The 24,087-nt window shown below is 45.3% G+C and overlaps 1 protein-coding gene across 4 annotated transcripts in view; it reads right to left on the bottom strand.

The window, feature by feature from the left end:
* Nucleotides 1-505, bottom strand: part of TSC22D1 (TSC22 domain family member 1) — a 123,055-nt gene extending 122,550 nt beyond the window's left edge. For 2 of the 4 annotated variants that reach the window (XM_039522217.1, XM_039522236.1), the window contains exon 1: nucleotides 8-348. Coding sequence is in view for 2 of the 4 variants with exons in the window: in XM_039522236.1 (XP_039378170.1) it covers nucleotides 8-62 (55 nt within the window). In the remaining 2 variants the exon portion in view is untranslated. Of the gene's footprint in view, nucleotides 1-7; nucleotides 349-390 lie in introns of those variants that run through there. The other 2 variants (XM_039522224.1, XM_039522268.1) reach the window with 2 other exon arrangements.
* Nucleotides 506-24,087: the final 23,582 nt, after the last annotated feature.

Below are 24,087 nucleotides of genomic sequence, written 5' to 3'. Positions count from 1 at the left end.
TACGTACAGGGCTGGCACGCAGCAGGGCGGCGGCGGCGGCAGCCTGAGCCGGGCAGGGACATTCCCGTCAGTGGCAGCCATGGAGCTGAATCATTTTGGGGTGGTTAAAGAGACAGAAGGAGGCCGGAACAAGCAGCCACCCGCCCTCCTCCCCTAGGAGAGCCCGGCGCAGGGAGGGGAGCCGGCCCGGCCTCTCCCTCCGCCGCCCCGTCTCTCTGCAGCGAGGCCGCTTCAGCCGCTCTGCCCCGGCTCCCTCGGGCTCACAGCGAGCTCCTCTGCAGCACCCGGCTGGGCTGAGTCCTCCTCCTCCTCCTGCCTCTGCTGGGTCTGTCTGCCCCCGGCTCCCCCGCTACCGCGACTCGTCCTCCCCCGCCCCCCGGGCCTCCTCACACGGCATTGGAGCGCGGCGCCGAAGCTGGGCGAGGGGAGGGATTGGCCGGAGGGGAGGGAGAAGAAGAGAAGTAAGATGGCGGCGGCGCAGGCGTGCTGAGCCCTCAGACATAAAGCCCGTCTGGAGCCGGCGGACGGAAATAGGTTCGGCTCCGGCTGGCGGAAATTGCCGAGCGGTGACGGGCGGCTCGGCCTGCCCAGCGAATCCGGGGGGGCGGGGCTGGCGCGGGGAGCTGGGTGGGCGCCTACCATTGGCGGAGCGGGCCCCGAGTTATTAATAGGCTCCCGCAGAGCTCGGGGGGGGGGGGGGTCGCTGCACGGGCTGTACCGCGGGGGAGGGGAGAGCTGCCACCGCCGCGCCCCAGGCAGAACGTTTCTGTCTCAGACCCGCGCAGCTCGGGCTGCACTGGCCGCATGATCGGCCCCAGCCCCTCCCCATCCTGTTGCAGAGGTAGCCACAGGGTTACGTTGTGTCTCGTTTTCTTTCCCTCGGTTCTAACTTCGATCCAGGATCTTCTCTTCTCCCCCCTCCCCTCTTTGCTGAATGAGAAACCTGAGGCTTTATCACCAGGGCTGCCTTTTCCAGCATCACGTGCCTCTTTTGTGCAACAAACTGCAGTTGCCATGTGGTCCCCCTGTCTCTCCATAGAGGACTGGGCTGGGTGGGGGAAGGGGAGAGGTTGGTGGGTGGGGTGCAAATAGTGCCCTTATTGGCTACTGCGGAGTTGGGCACTGCAGTCAGTGGGGATGTTTCTGGAGTGACTCATCCTTTCATTGGATTGGGTGAAGTTCTGAAGGTGGGCTCATGTTTTTTAACTTCAGTTTAGCGCCCCCCCACCCCCACATTTCCACTCACCTGAAACCTATGCACTACAGCAGAGGAAGATGTGAAATATATATATAAAAACAATTAAAATGTTTTCAGTTCAGTTGTTTCCTCATAAATGTCAGTGCTATAGATAATATAGGACCTCTTACTGGATTAACCAAAAATTTAGGAACATATACATATTTAGGCAGCAAAGATCTTTTCTACAGTGATACAGGCAACAGATGATATGATATTAAGGACAGTATATCATCGGCTGTGTTAAACATTAACAGCTGCATATAAAAATGATACAACTAATGAATGCAGCTTTTTTTAAATTTGTTATCTAGATCTACATCAAATATAGATAAATGTTTCTTATAAAACTGCTATAACTAAAGGAAATACACTCGTACAACATTTCACATCTCGCAATTAATATACGTGTTGGTGGTAGCTAAATTATAGTGAAGTCATGGAGCCAGACACGCTGGTCTGAGTGGCACGGTAAGGGGGCTGGGGGTTGGAGATGGGGCAGAGGGTTCTGGGGGGCAGTCAAGGGACAGGGAGCAGGGGGGGTTGGATGGGGCAGAGGTTCAGGGGGGCAGTCCGGGGACAGGCAGCAGTTGGATAGGCATGGGAGTCTCAGGGGTTCATCAGGAGACAGGTGGGGAGTGAGGTCCTGAGGGGAAGTTGGGGGGATCTCAGGAGGGGGCAGTTGGGGACAAGGAGAAGGGAGGCTTAGATAGGGGCAGGGGTCTCAGGAGGGGGCAATCAGGGGACAAGGAGCAGCGGCATTTAGATAGGGGGTGGGGTCTTGGGAGAGGGGTATCAGGGGACAAGGACCAGTGGTATTAGATAGGGGGTGGGGGTCCTGGAGGGCAGTTAGGGCAGGGGTCTGTGGAAGGGGCAATCAGCGGCCGCAGGCCGGGATTCAAAGGGCTCTGGGCTACCCTCCGCTGCGGGCAGCCCAGAGCCCTTTGATTCCCTGCTGTGGCTGGGATTTAAAGGGCTCTACGCTCCCCACGGCTGTGGGCAACCCAGAGCCCTTTGATTCCTTGCCGCGGCTGGGATTTAAAGGGCTCTGCGCTCCCCACGGCTACCTCACTGTGCGGTCCACGGGGGGATTCTGAATCCCCCACACACAGCGCTCTGCGGGCAGCGCAGAGCCCTTTGATTCCCTGCCGTGGCTGGGATTTAAAGGGCTCTGGGCTGCCCCCAGAACGCTGTGTGGGGGGGATTCAGAATCGCCCCGCGGACCGCACAGTGAGCCTCCGCGGGCCGTATGTTGTGCAGGCCTGTAGTATCGGGATAAGGTGACCAGATGTCTCGATTTTATAGGGACAGTCCCAATTTTTGGGTCTTTTTCTTATATAGGGCTCCTATTACCCCCCACCCCGTCCCAATTTATCACGCTTGCTGTCTTGTCACCCTACATCGGGACCTTATAAACATGTTTAATTTTAATGGGACTACTCATGCTGAAAGGTAAGCATGTGCATAAGTGTTTGCAAAATCAAGCCTAAAGTGGCAAGTCCCCTTGCATTATAAATTCCTGCAATTTTCTCAAAAATTCTTCTTAGGGCTGAAATTTTCCATTATCAGTGTCAGCCCAGAGGGGATTTTTTTTTTCTGAATATTTTAGCAAAATCCAATCAGTTTTAAAATATATGGTCAATGAAAACAGGTAGAACTTCCCCCTCACACACACACACTTTAAATAGTATTACAACATTTAACTGCACATGAATAACTGAACTTTAATGTTTGTAGATAACTACTTCCCAATGAGAAATAGACATCAAATAAGTTTGAAAAAAAATACTAAAATTATAACTAGTTAAATATTTACTTTTGCACATGCACACTGAAAGAGTTCTGTTCACTTGATATTTTGATAGTTGTATGCAGCTGTACTGGGCTGTAACCTCCATTTAACAACAGCTAAGTCCTTATCCTAGAATTGAGTTCTCACAAATCAGGAACAGAAAGAAAAATAAAGTTCAAATAGGAAAGTTAACTCAGTCATATAATGCACATACTGTACATTATATTAGACATTTAACAATCCAAACAGTAATCTAGGTTCGAGGACGAATATATAATATAGTCTGATAAGAGTCTTTTCCCTAAATAATATTCTGTATGCATACCCTTTTCTTTAAAATCTCTTTGTGAACCTGAACAAAGTGTCATCAGAGTCACGTTTATCTGTGTTCTTGTGAATGGTTATTGGTAGAGCTGGTTAAAACAGAGTGGAGGGAATTATCACACAACATGTTGTGATTTCTTTTTCATCCCTCTCCATTTTAAATGTCTTTATTTGTCAAATTAAACATTTCAGTGAAAATTTAATTTAAAAGAGTCCTTTTCTTCAAAAAATTGTGACCCACTCAGACTCTTGGTTTCCAGGTTATAAATGAATACTGAAATTGTTGTATAGCTGATACTTCCAGGAAACTGTGGCCTAGCACCTTTTTTATGATCTGGAGGAAAGCTGCAAAGTGGGAGTACTGCTACATCAAATATAAAACTATAGGTGCGACTGCTTCACGTGCTGGATCCAGCCCCCTTGCCTTTGAGCACAACTAACGGTTAGGAAGTTGACGCTACTGCAATCCATTCAGTACATCTGCTGGAGATGGAAGATTTCAGGAATGTTGCAAAGGAAGAGGAGTCATTTTGGACTGGACCTTCCCATGTATAATCACAGATGGCCTCAGCCCTCATCCCAGCCCTTGGGGCTACATAGGAAGGCTGTGTGTCCGAAGGAAGATGTCTAGTTCAGCCCAGCAAAATTACTGCAACAGGACAGACTAAATATTTGGATATCTATCTTTTATATATTAAAAATCTTATCAAAGGGGAAACAAGAAGAATCTGGGTCCCACCACATATTCTCAAGCTACTGCTCCACAGATATCAGAAACACCATTATTTTAGTATTAGTAGCTTGTTCACTATGTTAAGTAGTAATACATATTCATCTCTGTTCACACCATAGACTGTATGTGGATATAAGCTAATTACTAGACCATTCAATAAGCACAGTTTGTTGGCTTTAGTTAAGACTAGGACAGGAACATTGCAAGTCAATTTCCAGGTTTATTGTTAAACCTGTATGGCAGTACTTTTAAAAAAAAAGTCACCAACAATAATAAAAAATGAAGTGTTTTGCTATGGACCTGCAATAGTTGAGATAGTGGTTTAGCAGTCTATGGATTGGTTGTTGTTTTTTTATTTTTAACTGGTGACTATATTAATCTATAAAGGTGACCTACAAAGGCTTGTGCAACCATTTTTGTTCTTTAAATAAGTCCTAAAAGGAATTCTCTCACCCTTCATCTCCCAAAAAATTTGATTCTGCTTCGCTTTTTTCTTAGAAAAAACAGGAATGTCATGTCTTGAATATTCTTTTTTTGTTGGATGACTTACTGGATGATTCAAAAACACATAGTGGGAGATTTTTCAGCCTGCAACTGAAGGACAGGAGTGTTGAATCTTTAGCAAATACAATTTCTTCCAAAGTTTAGTTAAGTGTTGACAGAAACAAAGAATAGCTCTCTTTATAAAAATACCATACCCTCTCCATTGATCAGGTTTAACCCTCTTGTTTTGATACTAGTGAATTGTAATCATACTAGACCATCTGCAAAGTAATTTTTTAAAATGTCACTGCATGGTTTCTCAAGCCCTGCCATGTGGGTAGATTGCACAGTAGTTAGCCCCTTTCATGAACATTACATTCAAATGCAGATTTGATTAAGGAGGTCTAAAATCTTTGTTTTATCATTCAATTATGGCGTGTAAACATTGAACACAGAGTTCTAGTACAATGGTAAAGGTTAAAAGAAAATGTTCAGACCTTCTGTTGCTCATACATTATCAGCCAAAGCAACTGCCTGATCTTATTGCTGTTACCCATCATCCTCTCTTCTACTCCCTTCTCCATTTGCAATCATCACTCATCAAATTACATCCTAAATATGGGCTCGATTCTGGAAGGCCTTTGATAAATATTCCTTATTCATAGGTGTAAAGTCAATCATTTAAATTAGGGTTTTCAGGATAGAGCCTTTAGCTTTTAAACTCTTTGGGTCTTTTATTAGTTTGTTACATATCACACCATATTTATGATGCAGCTTAAATAAAATCAGTGATCAAATAATTTACAGAAAATAGTTTGCTTGCCAAATATAGCCTCCTTTTGTCCTTGCTGAATGTCCATGAGCTGACTGTGATTTCCTCAGAGTTCCTCAACTGTTTTTTGTGGTTTCTCTTACTCTTTATGAATTAATTATGAATAGTTAGATTGGGGTATTTATTACTCAATGCTGGAAAGCTGAGCTGTTTCGGTTTGTTGCGAGTGGGCACATAATACACATGGTATTGTTTCTTTTCACTGACTGGGACCAGGGCCAGTGCAACCATTTAGGCGACCTAGGCGGTCGCCTAGGGCACTAGGATTTGGGGGGGTGGCGTTTTCTTCAGCAGCGACCGTGGCGGCCGGATCTTCGGCCGCCCCGGTCGCCGCCGGCATTTAGGCGGAGGGAGCTGGGGCAGAGGAGCGCGGGGAGAGCTGCCTGCTGCAAGTGAGGGGGGGGGCAGCACGCAGGGGAACTCCCCACCCCAGCTCACCCCTGTCCCGCCTCCTCCCCGAGCACGCCGTGGCTGCTTCACTTCTCCCGCCTCCCAGGCTTGTGGCGCCTAAGCTGATTGGCGCCGCAAGCCTGGGAGGCAGGAGAAGTGAAGCAGCAATGGCGTGCTCGAGGTGCTCGTGCTTGTGCACGGAGAAGGGGTGTGGGGGGGTGCCTGAGGGTGGGGGATGGGGAGCTGCCGCGGGGGGGCACCTCAGGGCAGGGGGGGAGCTGCTGCGGTGGGGGGTGCCTCAGGGCGGAGGGGGAGACCTGCCGTGGGGGAGGGAGGGGCGCCACAGGGTGGGGGCTCAGGGATGGGGGAGGGCGCAAGGTGGAAGTTTCGCCTAGGGCGCGAAACATCCTTGCACCGGCCCTGACTGGGACCCTATTGAGGAAAGCACTTAAGCACATGCACAAATCCATCTGTATTCAGAAAAGCATTTAAGGGTGTGCTTAACTTAAGCATGTGGCACTTAAGCACATGCTTAAATTCTTCCTTAGATAGGGATGCTTTTCTGATTCAGGGCCCGAAGGAGTGTAATACTTATAATAAGGGGCAGGTCTTTAGAGCCTCTGTTTAGGGACAAATAAACAAGAGTAGGAAATTTTGGAACATGCTTCATCTTTTCCTTTCTGGGCCACCTAGGACTTGTCTGAGGCACAATTCCTAGAAAATTAAACTAATCTGTAACAGTTAATCAATAAATACTACAATCATCTCTTTTTTCCATCACATAAAGTAACTGGAGGTGCATATGCTGTCCAGTGAAGGGTGCAGGCAGATCCTTTTTGGACTCATTTCATTCTTCCTGCATCCTGTGCGGCACCCCTGCTGTGCCATGCAAAGTCTGATCCTATATAAAATATACCATTCCTGTTGCAAATACACCTCTACCTCGATATAACGCGACCCGATATAACACGAATTCGGATATAATGTGGTAAAGCAGCACTCCGGGGGAGGGAAGGGGGGCTGCGCACTCCGGCGGATCAAAGCAAGTTCAATATAACGCCGTTTCACCTATAGCGCGGTAAAAAATTTTGGCTCCTGAGCACAGCGTTATAGCGTGGTAAAGGTGTAGTTTCTTTTGGAAAATCTAAAATTTTGTAACTTAAACTTTGCTTACTGTATGCATCAATCCTAAAAAAACGGGATTGTTTGTGGAAGAACACCACAAAAGAGGCATAAGCCCGAAAGAAGCAAATTCATTTTAAGAGCAATCACCCAGCTATAAAAATAAAGGATATTTATATTGTCTTACTCCTCTAACAATGGAGATGTAAACTCATTCACACCAATAATAAAGCAGGATATTTTAATTCCTCCATCTACATTAGTTCTTTCATTTGTTCCCCATAAGTCAAAGAACGCATATAGATGGAGGTTATCCAAAACATCATCACTTTGAACTTCTTTACATTTTAAAATGCTGTGTCTCTGCAGTGCATGACACTTTTGCTCCTGTATACATTTTTATGCAAATCCTGGGAAATGAAATGTCAGTGCAAACTAAGACAATTTAGTCAACAAAAGACAATGGTGAATAGGTGGAATGGGATTCCAAATTCGGGGGAGGCGGAGAGGGGGTAGAAAAATTGGATGATTTTGTCAATTTCAGTAAAGCAAAAACATATACATCCTGCAAACAATTATATGCATGGGCTTCATTTTAGCCATGTGATTAGTTCCACTGACTAGTTTAATTTTCAGTCACTAGACTCAAATTAAGTAGGTGCTTATGCACATGCTTCAGTGGGACTACATATGAGCTTAAACATGTGTAAGTCTTTGAAGGATCAGGGGATAAGAAGTTGTATTTGCTCTGGGCAGTTGGATGTTGCATTAGGATGATAATAGTATTAAATCCTCACTGTACGGTAAGTGATGTCATTCCACATACTCATAGGTATGGAACTAGAGGTGCTGGGGGTGCTGCAGTCCCCCTGGCTTGAAGTTTGTACACAGGGTTTACAGTTTGGTTCAATGGCCCTCAGCAGTCCCACTATAAAAATTGTCCTAGCACCCCTGCACATACTGCCAAAATAAAGATCTTCAACAACTTTTAAAAATGTATTAGTACCTATATGTCCTTGTGATTTTAGCAACAACAACCTGCCCAGCAGTTTTTCAGTTTTAGGTACTGGGGTGGATGTGCAGCACACCCCTTCCCCAACCCCACCACGTGGCTATTCTCAGGGATGATCCCTTTTAACCAAGCACAAACAGCCCAGCATGAACAGGGTCCTTTTACTGTTCCCTTACAAAAATTCCCCTATTTCAACCAGGTGACCATGAATGATATCACTCTCCCGAGGCTGACACAGAAAGATAAAGACCAAATGTTGCTTGAATGCGACCAAACCCCAGGACCATTTGTCGCGGAGTATGGGGGGAGACTAGGCCCAGCACCCCCGGCTTCCTGCGATTCACCATGACTCTCAGCCAGCCAGTAAAACAGACAGTTTATTTAGATGACAGGAACACAGTCCAAAACAGGTCTTGCCGGTACAGACAACAGGACCCCCTTTAGTTAGGTCCATCTGGGGCCCTCAGGGAGACCACAGCCCCATTTGGAAGCCCAAGCCCTGTCGGGGCACCCCTCTCCTGTTCCCAGCCAGCTCCAAACTGAACCCCCCCCCAGCCTCTCATTCAGCCTCCCCCCAGCTCCTCCCCCAGCCTTTGTGTCCTTTGTCCAGTGTCCCGAGCAGAGGGTTCTCAGGTTACATGCTCAGGTATGCTCCCTTCCCCAATGCAGGCCGTCCCAACTCCCCTGCAACCTTCCCAGGTCAATACTCCCCACTCAGCATTCCCATAACACATCAAGAACATTCCCACTTCGTCACACCATTCTCTGCCAGGCTTTGTGTTGCAATGATTCCAGACTACTTGCTACTGGCTTGGTGTGGTAATGTGTCCTACCATGGAGGATGAAATAAGGCAGCCCTCCCCAGAAACCTTCTGCAAAGGCTTTCAGAGTACCTCCAGGAGAGCTTCATGGAGATGTCCCTGGAGGATTCCTGCTCCATCCCCAGACATGTTAACAGACTTTTCTAGTAGCCTTACTGGCCATGAATGCATCCCAATTCTTCAGGGCAAATCAAACATTAAACACAATTGCTTTTAAACCCTGTAGTATAGTTACAAATGTGCACTCACCAGAGGTGCCTTCTCCGGCTTCAGAGTCAGGGAACCCGCTTTGGGAGGGTATTGGCTACAGGATGATGAAAAGGTCCTGGCTGCCAGGGAGAAAGGATTCTCCGCTTGCCTGCTGTGCATTCTCCTCCTCCTCCTCCTCTTCCTCATCCACAAAATCCTCCTCCCTGTTGTGTGAGACTTTCCCCTGGCAGGTGTCCACGGACAGTGGTGGGATAGTGGTAGCATCCCCTCTAAATGGCATGCAGCTGATCATAGAAGCGGCATGTATGGGGCTCTGACCCAGAGCGACCATTTGCCTCCTTTGTCTGTTGGTAGGCTTGCCTGAGCTCCTTAATTTTCGCACGGCACTGCTGTGTGTCCCTGTCGTAACCTCTCTCCACCATGCCCTATGAGATTTTGACATATATATCAGCATTTCTTCTTTTTGATGAGAGTTTGGCCTGCACAGATTCTTCTCCCCATACAGCAATCAGATCCAGTGTCTCCCGTTCGGTCCATGCTGGAGCTCATTTGCGATTCTGGGACTGCACGGTCACCTGTGCTGCTGAACTCCCCACACTGACTGTTAGCCAAAAGGGCCCGTTTCCCCTTGGAGCTTACCTAATTACACCAAGGAGGCACGGAGACAGGAAGACGAGTACCACACCCTTTATTGATCGGTCAGCTGAGCGGGTGTTCCTCTCGGCTAGTGCCAGAGAAAGAGACACACCTTTCATGGCCAAACGGCCTACCTTTATAGCCGGTAACAAACAACTTAGCCTACGTTTGTCTACGTCATTTGGTTGACCTATAAACCCTGTGGATAATTGGGTACGCAGGATACATATATCATTTTGTGGGGGCTACAAGAGACATACAGCTGTTGAGGATACATTTGTCATTCTGAAGGGGACACAAGATACATCCGTTGACCCTTTGTACTAGATACTTTGGATGCATACATGTGAACGCAGCTGCATACACTTGGGGAGCCAACATATACTTGGGGAGCCAAACAAAACTGATAAGCGAAATAGCTGACTTAGGTAGATACACGGCCTTCAGTCTAATGAGTTCTGTAAGCTTTCCAACACAGTTTGGACAAGCATAACATAACTTTGGTTTACTCAGGCCTAATACGGAAGGCTTCATTAGCACTATGATTTTTCCAACAACTCCCCCTTTGAGAATACTCACCAAACCTTTTGGCTGAGTTTTCTCACACTTTGAGGCCAAAAAGCAATGAAGCTCTGCAGAAATATTTACAACTGCTCTTTTAAGCTTAGTCACCCCCAACCCAGGAATGAATGCATGGACAAAAGAGTGGAACCTTGTTCATTGAACAACTAAGGGATTGGGGCACTGACTATAACTCAGGTAGGTATACCTAATGGTTTAATTTCCCAGATGTCTCAGTGAATAATTTAGTCCCATATGCATCCTCCCCATGGACCCGGCAGGATTCGGTATGTGGGAGCCACACCCACCCTAACCGGTCCATATGCTTGGAAGGAGCACTGTAAATGTACACACTTTCATCCAGAAAGTGTCCGAATATGTTTCCATGACCACAGATCAGATGGTACTTCAGATGTGTCTGTAAGGGCAGTGGGCCAAGTCTGGTACTCAAGATTACTCCAAATGGCCATCAGCTGGTCATTCAGGAAATCCTGAAATTTTAAACATACTAGATCCCACTGCAATGCCTTCCCAGCCTCAGTGATATTCAATACCATCTCTGTCAGTAACTTCTGGGTTATAGAACTAAGGGTGGAAATGACATGTAACTCAACTGCTCCAGCCTGTACTTAAGATAGCTGAGCTTAAAAAAATAAGGCTAGTGGCCCTTTCTAGTCGGCCCAATTTCTTATTATGTTCTTGGCCTTTAAGAATATTCCAAATGGCTGTTACAGTGTTAGCCCCAGCTCACAGGGATCTGCCCAATTTCTTCTTTTTCCAGAGGAAATAACCCAGGCTCTTTGTTGTGCTAATCTAATGGCAGCCCCTTGTGAGCAATCTGGGTATGTAAAAGTGATCTGAAAACTGGATAAAGACAATGTCATTTAAAATCCAATTAGGGAGGGCAATACATACTAAAGGATTTATCCAAAACACAGGGCACAGCCTGTAGAATAAACCCCAAAATCCAATTAATACCACATTTCCAAACAGGATCCCACAAGTTTCTTCCTGCCAGTGTAGAATTTTTGTTTCTTTACCAGGGTCAGTTCTCAATGTCCTTTTTAGTCAGGAATTCCTGGACTTTGGCAATGTCAGTGGAGTGAGCGTTCCTTCTCCTTTCCCAAAACAATTGTAGTTTAGCATTCTACAGGTGAGAGATAATCATCACATCAACCTGTAATGGTTTTTGATTCTTCTAGAAAAGTTCAAAGGCACAGTAGGTCTGTCAGCGGACAAGGGAGAGGTTAGCTAGCACGTCACCTTGTCCTTTTTCCCTGCTGTCCAGAAGGCACAGTGGAGCTAGAAGAAAGACTAGGATAATCATATAGGAGAGTTCTCCTGATGTGGACGGGTCTTTTTGCAGTGAGAATCATGTGTCCAAGCAATCAGTCTTTGGCATTTCACAGCGGTGTTGGTAATCAGCAGGACTCAATAAGGGCCTTTCCAATGTGGAGCCAAAGCAGTCTTTCGTTGGTGGACCTGTACATTGATCCGGTCTCCAGGTTCCATGGAGTGGCAGGGCTGCTAGGGTCTTCGGGTAGTGCGTCTTTACCTGTGTAAAAAGGAAACCTAACACATTGCATTAGTGTCTTTGCAGATTGTACAGCCCCCCTTTTCTGGTTGTTAGCCAAGTGTCCTTGAACGAAGTCAGTGTATTTTTTTTTTTTGACTGAGCTTGCTAGTTAAAGTTTTTCTCATTTAACTCGTTCTTTTTCCTTTTCCCCTTTTTGGCTTCCTTCTTTAACCTACAAAGGAAACTTTTACTTTTTACTTATACACCTTTTGTTAACAATGAACACATACACATTGCTGTTATACAGTACATTAGTCTTATTATTTAATGTATGCCACATGTATCCTTCTACTAACATAACCTTATTAGAGAGCTTTGGAACAACAAGCCAGGACAAGCACACCCACTTTGATGAGTTCATTTAATACAAGCTCTAGTTCAATAGCTTCCCACCATCCCCAGCCCTCTGGCTAGAAATCTGAGGTAGCCAGAAGGATCCCATGTACAATATGGGGAGTGGGTTAACTTTTTATGTCCTTGCTTTCAAAGACTGTTAGTATGCAATTTGGCCAATGCAGTTTTTTTCTTTTACTTAAGAAAATACATAAGACTTTAGTATATCACATTTTTCTGATGTATTCAAACACTTTGTATTTTAAGTTGAACAAAACAAATATCTGCATTTCAATTCAAGCCTTCTGCTTTATTTCAAACCAGACCATCCCATGAAAATATTAAACACATTCTGGCCACTTGAGACAGACACCACAAGACAGAACATAGAACACAAAACATAATTTTTACTCTGCCAGTAAATCATGGTATGTTGTATGCTGTTTAGCTGGCATTAGTTTTCTTTGATTATCTGAAAGACAAAAACAGAGGTCTACCCCTTCTGGGCAGTCAATTATTGCTTAAAATATACAAATACCCTTGTTGATTTTAGGCAAAACAGGGGAATTACCCCATATTTTCTTGTATATGTTTTATAGGCAGCCCAGGTTTCAGTGGCTTTTACCTTATCAGTTAGATAATTTGCATTAATACAGATGCTTTCTGGCTTGCTTTTTACTTTTAACTCCTGCTTTTAAACACTGAAAGAAAACATCACCACTGATAGTGCCTTAGAGCCTAATAAATTTTCATTTACACAGCACTGTATACATTCTTTAGCTAATTCAACAAAATTGTTCATAGCCAAATGATTGCAGTCTAATAATTTCTTTGCCTGAATTTATTTACAAACATTTAATAAAAAAAAACACCAAGAACTTTTCTCTTTAGCATTTTTACAAAGTTCAACTACTACTCCCTCCAGCAACTACAGAGTTAACTCTTCACTCTCCTTCAAATCACTTGCTCTTTCCTTATATCACTTGCTTTGTCTTTCAACAGCCACTTACCAATTCCAATCGCCATTCCAAATATCCTCCTGAGTATTTGAAATCCCCATGCTTATACTCACTTACTTCTTCCTTCCACGAGACCCTCAAAAGTTTCCAACCTGTTCTCCAAGCTCTCTGTCTGTTGCCCGCCCGCCTGGGCCCGATCCTTTTTTTTTTTTTTTTTTTGCTGAACCGTTTCTTTCATGGGCTTCTGCCCCCACCCTTCTGGTTTTTTTTTTTCCTAAAACATTTTATTCACAAGACTACCCGAGTCCTCCCGTGTGAGGCTTGCCACCTGGGCAAAACGCATGGCCCACTGGCGTTAACTATTTAATTGCCTCTTGTAGCAAACACACTGCTGTTACGGCGTATGCTGAGCACAAATGGTTAAATTTTAACAAGTCCCTGAAGGACTGGTACTTGCTTAGCCAGGGCTTCCTTTTCTCCAACTACTCTATTGCCCAGTCCTGCTACGACTGGGGGTAGATCCTTTCACCTGCCACCCTTCCTGGTCAACCAGGGTGGAGAGAGGAATGCTAAACCCTTCTCCAGTTCTCAGACTTACTGCAGCTGAGAATGGGCACACCTTTAATTATGCAATCCTCAACATATAACACCAACAGAACCAAATAAAACAAACATAAAACAACAAGGGTAAAACAAATAGATGGTGTAAATTCTACAGGGTTCCCCCATTCTCTATTGCTCACCAAACTGTGACAAATTTCTGTTACCAATTTATGCCTCATGTCAGGTGATCAAACTGACACTGCAGGACGTTGCAGGAGGATAGAGAAAATACACCATATAACCAAATTTTAAAGCTTCATTAAAATGATAAAACAACAATGGAGAGTGTTGGGAATGCTCCCACATCACTCAAGAAAGATATAAATGCCCCATACTTACACATATCCAGACTGGCCACGTCTGTATATAACATTCAGAAAAGGGAATAGGTGGACTGGAGATTATCCTGTATACAGCTTGTTCAGAATTTCCAACATGCTTTCGCTCTTGGGAAGGCTGTTCTTTTACACCCTGGAATCTCCTGCGGTGTCTCTTTCAGAGATTCTAGTCCAGGTCAGCTACCTGTGGCTTCTCCAGTGTCACCAAGCCACACCAGCACCGGCATCCGTCACAAAGTCAGACTGTTGGATCTCACCAAACAGTTAAGCTTTGCAAATGTAATCTCAGTTCTGTAACTTGTACTGCCTTTGGTTTGCTTGACCTTGAGCATAAAACAACTTTCTCTTTTTATCTCTGGGAAGCTGAGTTTTAAATTAACCCGTTTCTAGACAAATTGCTCACACTGTGTCAGAGGCTTTTCTTTGGTGATTAAAAGCTCCTCTGAGATATATGATCCTATCTAGATTAAAGGTACCTTTTAATGGGCATTGTTTAGATGGATCTTCACGCGTATAAAGATTCCAATTCTCTAAATACCTGCAGGTTTTAGAACCATAATGTACGTACATATAATATGCTGGGGTACCCTTAGGGGGTGAGGTGGAATGTTTAGACTGTCCCTTACCCACACGGAAAAGAAGGGGGGGGAGAGAAGATGGGTTCACACGCTCCTAGACCCGGTTACAGTTTTGGCTTCCAGCATACCAATAGAACAAGAAACAAAAGTACCCCTACCAAAAAGAAAAGCCAGCCCTGGGGCTGCTCTAAGTCCCAGTAATTGTTCAGCACGGCCCACGGACTCGTGGAGTTAATGGAATTATTCATTAGCCGTGTCTGAACCTAGGTACCTTAACCAGAAAGCTTTTACCCACACACCTTCCTACTTGTGGGTTCCTTTACCATTAGGGGCCCAAGGTCCCAACCCTCACTCTTCGGGGGCGTTAATCCTCAAACCCAGGAGGTAACACACTTACCACGCCCGGAGTGGCCACGTCTGGCAGGTGGACTCCCCTCTTCTGGTACTGTCTTGCCTCCGTGTCGTTTGGAGTTCTCTATGGAGGGGGCGTAGCCGTCCCGGCCGATTGCGGCGACCGGGCTCGAGCAAACCAATAGCTCAAGGTGGCCACTCTCCTGAGCCGTCCTCGGCCGCCGGTCAGCGCCCCAACAGGAGAGAAGTCCCGGCGGAGTCGCCATTTGTTAGCCAAAAGGGCCCGTTTCCCCTTGGAGCTTACCTAATTACACCAAGGAGGCACGGAGACAGGAAGACGAGTACCACACCCTTTATTGATCGGTCAGCTGAGCGGGTGTTCCTCTCGGCTAGTGCCAGAGAAAGAGACACACCTTTCATGGCCAAACGGCCTACCTTTATAGCCGGTAACAAACAACTTAGCCTACGTTTGTCTACGTCATTTGGTTGACCTATAAACCCTGTGGATAATTGGGTACGCAGGATACATATATCATTTTGTGGGGGCTACAAGAGACATACAGCTGTTGAGGATACATTTGTCATTCTGAAGGGGACACAAGATACATCCGTTGACCCTTTGTACTAGATACTTTGGATGCATACATGTGAACGCAGCTGCATACACGTGGGGAGCCAACATATACTTGGGGAGCCAAACAAAACTGATAAGCGAAATAGCTGACTTAGGTAGATACACGGCCTTCAGTCTAATGAGTTCTGTAAGCTTTCCAACACAGTTTGGACAAGCATAACATAACTTTGGTTTACTCAGGCCTAATACGGAAAGGCTTCATTAGCACTATGATTTTTCCAACACTGACCAAACAGGAAATTAAGTTCAAAATTTCCCGGGGCTTTTCCTGTGTACCTGGCTAGTGCATCAGAGTTGAAAGTGCTGTCCAGAGCGGTCACATTGGAGCACTCTGGGATAGCTCCCAGAGGCCAATTCTGTCGAATTGCGTCTGCACTACCCCAAATTCAACCCAGCAAGGTCGATTTTAGCGCTACTACCCTCACTGGGGAGGAGTACAGCAGTCGATTTTAAGAGCCCTTTAGGTCAATGGAACAGTGTTGGTTGTGTAGACGCATTGCTTATAAAATCGACCTAACGCGGCTAAATTTGACCTAACCGCATAATATAGACCAGGACTAAGAAAGGTGGAGAGGTGTTGCATTATACATCAAGAACATATACAATTGTTCTGAGGTCCATAAGGTGGAGAGGGGCAGACTAGTTGAAAGTCTCTGGATAAAGATAAAAGATGGGGAAATTGGGGCTATGTCATCATGATAGGGGTCTACTATAGACCACCAAACCAGGAAGAGGAGGTGGATGAGGCATTTCTAGAACAAACAACAGCAATAGCAAAACCACAAGATCTGGTAGTAATGGGAGACTTTAACTGCCCAGATAGCTGTTGGAAAATTTCCAATATGTTCATGGAATGTATTGGGGACAACTTCTTCTTTAACAAAGTGGAGAAGTAACCAAGGGGACAGATATCTTAGGCTCAATTCTCCTCCCAACAGGGAGGAATTGGTTGCAAATCTGAAAGTGGAAGGCAACTTTGGTGAAAGTGATTATGAAATGACAGATCTCCTTATTGTAAGGAAAAGGAAAAGGAAGAGTCAGAGCAACAGAATAAGGACAATGGACTTTAAAAAACAGACTTTAACAAACTCAGAGAACTGGTAGGTAAGGTCCCATGAGAAGAAAATCTAAGGGATTAAAGGAGTTCAGGAGAGATGACAATTTCTCAAGGAGACAATATTAAAGGCACAACTGTAACTATCCTGATAAGAAGGAAAGATAGGAAGAATAGTAAGAGGCCAATATGGCTCCATCAGGAGCTCTTTAGTGACCTGAAAGTCAAAAAGGCATCCTATAAAACATGGACAAATTGCTCAGAAGTACAAAAGAATAGCACAAGCATGTAGGGACAAAATTCAGAAAGGCTAAGACACAATATGAGTTACACTTAACAAGGGGCACAAAAAGGCAATAAAGAGGTTCTTTAAATATATTAGGAGCAAGAGAAAGATGAAAGAAAGTGTAGGTCCTCTGCTTAGCAGGGAAGGAGAGCTAATAACTAATGACATCAAGAAAGCTGAGGTGTTTATTACCAATTTTGCTTCAGTTTTCACTAAAAAGGTTAATGGTAACCAGATACTCAACCCAATTAGGGGAGAGAATGCAAGCCAAAAATAGGGAAAGAACAGGTTACAGGATATTTATATAAGTTAGATGTTAAGTTGACAGGGCCTGATCCAATTCATTTAAGGATACTTAAGGAAGTATCTGAAGCAATCCCAGAACCATTAGCAATTATCTTTGAGAACTCATGAATTACTGGAGAAGGGCAGACATAGTACCTATATCTTTAAAATGGAGAACAAAGAGGTCCTGGGTAATTATAGACCAGTCAGCTTAACTTCAGTACCTGGAAAGATAGTGGAACAAAATATTTAACAATCATTTTGTAAGTACCTACAGAACAATAGACATATAAGGACAGGGCCATCCCTATCTATGGTGGTGCTCTACGTAGCCCAAGCAACTGCACCCCCCTTGTGGGGGGAACGGCTCCTCTGCTGGGGAGCTGGCTCCTCCATGGGGAGTGTGGGGGCTGTGCTCAAAGGCTGCAGGGCTGTGGGGGCAGGAGCTGTGGGGGGGGGGAGCAGCAGGGCAGGAAGGCACAGGGCAGCGTGGGGGATTAGCGGGGGCCTGGTGCTGGCAGCAGGAGTCAGGCCCACCCCCTCCCCCGCAATCACCTGTGGTGGTGGGAAGCAGAGCGACCCGGCCCCAGCCCGCTCCGCTCCTCCAGCCCCCAGCCCTGTTGCTTGGGGGAGGGGTAAGGCCTGCCCCCACACTCACCAGCAGCGGTGGCGGGAAGCGAAGCGTCGTGGCAGGAGCTGGCGGAGCAGAGCGGGCTGGGGCCAGGTCGCTCTGCTTCCCACCGCCGCCGCTGGTGAGTGCAAGGGCAGGCCCAACCCCTTCTGCGGGCTCCAGTATCCCCGCTAATCCCGTGGGCCGCGTCACTTGGGGGAAGGGGTTTGGGAGGAAGGGGTGGAATGGGGGCAGGGTAGGGGCAGAGCAGGGTTGGGAAGAGGTGGGGCGGGGTGGAGCAAGGATCGGGGCTTGGGGAAAGGGGTCAAATGGGGGCAGGGTGGGGGCAGAGCAGGGGGGCTGGCCGGGGAATGGGGTTGGCCACTGGAGCCAGCGCTGCATACACAGCATGCAGCTGCCTAGGGCACCACAAAATTTGGTGCCCCAAATTATGTGGTGCCCTAGGCAGCTGTGTATTCTGCATATGCCAAAGGAAGACCCTGTATAAGGAATATCTAGCCTGGATTTCTCAAGGACAAGTCATGCCAAATCAACATGATGTCCTTCTTTGACAGAGTTATTGGCCTAGCGGATAGGGAGGAAGGAGTAGACATATCATGATTTTAGTAAGGCTTTTGACACAGCCTCACATGACATTTTCATAAGGAAACTAGGAAAATGTGGTCTAGATTAAATTACTATAAAGTGGCTGCACAACTGGTTGAAAGATGATACTCAAAGAGTAGTTATCAATGATTCGCTGTCAAACTGGGAGGACATATCTAGTGAGGACCTATAGTCCAGTACTGTTCAATATTTTCATTAATGACTTGTATAATGAAGTGGAGAGTATGCTTATAAAATTTGCGGATGACACCACACTGGGAGGGATTGCAAGCATTTTGGAGGACAGGATTAGAATTCAAAATGACCTTGTCAATTTGGAGAATTCATCTGAAATCAACAAGATGGAATTCAATAAGGACAAGTGCAAAGTACTACTCTTAGGAAGGAAATATTAAATGCACCACTACAAATTGGCTGGTGGTAGTACTGCTGGAAAGGATCTGGGCATCATAGTGGATCATAAATTGAAAATGAGTCAGCAACGTGATGCATTTGCTAAAAGGGATAATATTATTCTCAGGTGTGTTAACAGGAGCATCATATGTAAAACATGGGAGGTATTTTCTGTTTGGCACTGGCAAGTCTCAGGTGGAATACTTTGTCCAATTCTGGTTGCCACATGTTAGGAAAGATGTGGATAAATTGGAGAGAGTCCACAGGAGAGCAACAAAACGTACAAAAAGTTTAGCAAACTTGACCTATGAGGAGAGGTTAAAAAAAAACACTAGGCATGTTTAATCTTGAGAAAAGAAGACTGGTGGGGTAGGGGGACACATGTGACAACAGACTTCAAATATGTTAAGGTCTGTTACAAAGAGGACAGTGATCAATTGTTCTCCACTTCCACTGAAAGTAGGGCTAGAAGTAACAGGCTCAATCTGCAGCAAGGGAGACTTGGGTTAGATATTGGGTTCGAAAAAAACAATTATGCTCTGGAATAGGCTTCCAAGGGAGGTCGTAGAGTCCCCATCACTGAAATCTTTTTAAAGCAAGTTGGACAAACACCTGTCAGCTTTGGTATAGGTTTACTTGATCCTGTCTCAGCTCAGAGGGCTGGAGTTGATGACCTCTCAAGGTCCCTTCTAACTCTACATTTCTATGATTATATGATATGCAAAGGCATCAGGTTCAAAGCTATGGTGTGGCTATGTGTGACCCAGAAACCTCTTGATGCCAACTTGGATCCCCTGGTTCAATCATATGAATAATTATTCACTAAAGGGTGATATGTGAGGCCATTAAAATACTGGTCATCATAACCATTGAGAAATGTATGTAAGGATAACACTTAAGAGTTATGTACCTATCTTGTAAATTATGTCTATGAGTTAAAGCACACAGGTGGTGACAAATATGGTTTTTTCAGACATGTAGGAGACATTTATTTGTCTGGTTACATGCAAATTGAGTATTGTGTATATCACAATGAATACCTATTAGCATACTAAGCTACCATCTAATCAAGATTAAGAAATTAACAAGAAATTGCAAAATCTACAGGAAGGAACACACAGCAGGAGGAAGTCCGGTTTATTAATAAAAATCAAAGAATTGTTTTGTTATATCTGGGATTGCAAAGGGACATGCTGGTATTTTTCACCTAGGAAGTAAATTGACAATGGGGGTTGCTTCACAAATGGAGGATAATAGCCAAGCCTAGCGGTAATATTCTGGAAGGACTGTGGGTAAGCTTTTGCACTTATGACACAATAATATCCTATCAGTTAAGTGTAGGCTCTACTAAGCACATTGTGATTTTATTTTATATGTAACCCCTTGTTTCCAACATTTCTGCTTGCTGTTATTTGAATCTCTGTTCTTTGTTAAATAAAATTAGGTTTGTTTATAGGGAAAACAAGTATAAGTACTGTGTGCTAAGCAGAACTGAGTTCTGCAGAGTAACTCGTAAGCAGTAGTGTACTGTTCCTTTGGGAACAGAGGAATTCTGACAGTTTCTTCTCCTACAGTTTCCTGCAAAATGTTTCAGCCCATGTATGCCTATAAGCACTGACACTTACTTGCTGATTCAGATATTGGTATGAATAAAGCAAAATTAGTATCTCATGTCATTTGTTAGTCCCTCAGATGAACTTTGGGAATCATATCTTCAAGGATACATATTCCAGGTATGGAACCATTTGCCCTCCAGCCCTTCTATCTGAAGTATACTGCCAATAGACTGTAGCTTTCAATAAGATAAATGCTCATAATAGGAAGTTTTGCATATGCAGGTCACTTGAGAACCGGTATCTAGTTAGGCAGGTACTCTTTACACCATCTCGGTAAACATAGCCATGACAAGCTGGCCCCACTAACTGCTGGCTGGCCTCATTGACACCCATTTGGGTAGCATCCATCTCCTGAACTCATTGACTAGCATCTTTGCTCTTCTTTCTTTTCTTCCTGGCTCAAACTTGCTCTGATTTGAATGTCTACCAGTCCGTTGCTGATCTACTAGGTTGGAGTTAGGAGAATTCTCACAAACATTTTGAAAATGTCCTATTTGACCACAGTTAAAACATAAGAGATTTATTTTCTTCAATTTTGATATTGCTTGTTTATTAAATTCTTTGGGTCTTTGAGGAGCGAAGAATGTATCTGAAGGGGACGTTCCAGAACTAGGCTGGGTCATCTGCAGTCCTACCAACTGCTGCTTAGGATGAGTTCACCTGAGTCTCAGAGTCTTTGATCACCAAATCTATAGCCTGCTGAGTCAAAAGTACTGCAACAGTATTTTCCTTCCTCTTGTTCACAGAAATCTCCAACTGGACTCCATGCAGATTCTTTCTCCTCCTCTGCTGAAATCAGTTAGCTAGTTAACTAATTAATTAGCCACTCAGATTAAGTATATAAATAAAAAAAACAACAACCCTCAATGGAGTCTAAATCTAGCTATTAGGAACCTATTGAGCATGTCCAAAACTATCACACCCCATTCCAGAAACTTCTGGGTGTAGAGTACTAATTGTGCAACAATGACCCAGACACAACTCATTCCTCCCTGCCTCCCTCTTAAAGAAATATCTCCCTGTTAAGCACATGGTACATGTTCACAGGTAAGTGGTGGTAAGTAGGTAAGTGTTGGAAGCTCAGTCATCAGGAACACTTAAATCTAGACTGGACAAAATACTAGAACATTGACTGTATAGAAGAACCCTGCCTTGGCCAGTAAATAGATGGAATAATCTAATAGATCTTTTCCACCTCTAGTTTATAGAATTTTACTATGTTGAAGGGGGTCTATGAGCTTGTTGAAAAAGGGGCTTAAGGCCCTGACCTGACCCCATGGTTTAAAATGACTGGTGATTACCCAGTGGGGAAAATGATGTGGCATTATTCCCTGAGGTATAAATAGCAATAACTTTTAAAACTAAAATTCTATGGATAATTCAATGTCTGCTCAGTGACAATTCTAGATCCTGCTGCTGTCATGTGCCATAAGCCCAGAGCATTCTGAATCAGGCTCAGTCTGGCTTGGCTGCTGAGAATGTCTTCCCATGCTTGTCATTGTCACTCACACAGAACAGCTCCCAACAGTCCAGATAAACCAGTCTTCCTACACTAAACTCTGGACAGGTAAATGAAAATAGATTTGGCACTTATCCCAGCTGATAAAGACGTTGGCAGTTGTTCCTTGCTGTTGGTGTCTGACATATTTTCAGGCAATGGTGGTTCAGACTGATTTAAAATCGCTCGTTAAAGACAACAAAATCAGCATCATATAAACTATTTCCTTCTTTCTTATTTTGCTCCTTTTCAACCCAAGTGGCTTGTCAAAATTGGGGGACCTGTGAGCGTTCCAGTTGGAAACAGAAATTGGCGACAATCTGGTATTTCTCTGATGCAGTTTTGTTTATTGACAAAGAATATACAAAGTGCTGTGTCTTTGAATGCAGAAAGAACCAATAGCAGGAAACAGCTTCTTTTGCGCACAGCACCAAGAGCACGCTTTTCAGCCTGCACCTCTGACCCACAAACCTCTTTCCAGATTTCCTTCCAGAGTCAGCCACTATGCTTTTGTAACCCACATGCCTAATAGGAGATAACTCTTTAAGAGACCTAGGGAGAAATTGCGGGGGATGGGGGCAGGAGAGGGAGAGGGAGAAGTGACTGAGTTGTGTCTGAGTTATTATTGCTAGGTAGATGCACAGTCATCATTCTACTCTGAATAGTTTCTGGGGGCTGCGGGAAGTGGCACGGGCTGAGGGATGTGCTGGCCTCGGCTTCCCACCGCCCCCATTGGCCTGGAGTGGCGAACTGCGACCAGTGGGATCCGCGATCGGGTGAACCTGCAGACGCGGCAGGTAAACAAACTGGACTGGCCAGCCAGGGGGCTTACCCTGGCGAGCCGTGTGCCAGAGGTTGCCGACCCCTGTTCTATTGAGAGCAGAGCAATCAGGGCAGCTGCTTTACTAAAGACTATGGCCTGGTCTACACTACAAAGTTAGGTCGACATAAACCATGTTAAGTCGATCTAATAACGTATGTGTCTACACTACTGAGTCCCTTCCGCCAACCTAAGTGGCCTGTAATGTCGACTTCTGTTCTCCACCTCCGCGAGAGGCATAGCACGTGATTTGACATCCATGGGTCGACATGGGGATAGTGTAGACACTGCGTTCTGTAATTCTAGTGAATTGGTTTCCAGGAGGTATCCTGTGACCACTGTGGAGAGCACTTTCAACTCCACTACACATCAGCCAGGTACACAGGAAACAGTCGCCCCCCTGTTAAGGCCCCGGGAACTTTTGAATGTTCATTTCCTGTTTGATCGGGGCGTGGAGAGCTCATCAGCACAGCTGATCATGGAGACTCAAGGCTGCAAATGTGAGTCAGCGTGGAGTACACAGGAGGTGGTGGATCTTATTGCTGTCTGGGGAGAAAAGTCAGTGAAGGAAGAGCTCTGAACCAGCAGAAGAAATGCTGACATCTATGCCAAGATCATGCAGGGCATGGAGGAGAAGGGCTACACCAAGGACACACAGCAGTGCCGTGTGAAAATAAAGGAGCTTCGGCAAGCGTACCAGAAGACAAGGGAGGCAAACAGTTGTTCTGGTTCTGCCCCACAGACATGCCGCTTCTATGAGGAGCTGCATGTGATTCTCGGCGGCAACCCCCACCACTATCCGAAAACGCTCCATGGACACCTCCCAGGAGCCCAGGGTGACCTTGAGCAACAATGAGGAGGACATTGTTGGTGGGGAAGAGTAGGAGGAGGAGGAGAAGAATGCACGGCAGGCAAGCGGAGGATCCATTCTCCCTGACAGCCAAGAACTGTTTTTTAACCCTGGAGCCCATCCCCTCACAGGACCAGCTAGTGGCGGAGCATGATGCTGGGGAAGGCACATCTGGTGAATACACATTTCCAGTCAAACTGTAGGGGTTACATGCTATTATTTTTAATGTTTAATCTGAATAAAAAAGTGGGTGTAGTGAGTATCAGTGACCACTCCAGCTACACAGAGGATGCTCTCCGAAAAAGACTTTATGTGCACAGGGATGTCCTGGGAATCCTCCATGGAGATCTCTAGGAAGTTTTCATGGAGGTACTCTGCAATCCTTTGCAGAAGGTTTCTGGGAAGGGCTGCCTGGTTTCATCCACCATGGTAAGACACTTTCCCGCACCACTCCAGTATTAACTCTGCTGGCATTATTGAGGCACACAGCATTGCAGCATAAGGACCAGGTCTGTACCGAGAC

This window comes from Mauremys reevesii, linkage group 1 (genome assembly GCF_016161935.1).
Source record: "Mauremys reevesii isolate NIE-2019 linkage group 1, ASM1616193v1, whole genome shotgun sequence".
Taxonomy (NCBI): domain Eukaryota; kingdom Metazoa; phylum Chordata; order Testudines; family Geoemydidae; genus Mauremys; species Mauremys reevesii.
This window is presented reverse-complemented; position numbering and strand designations above follow the sequence as displayed.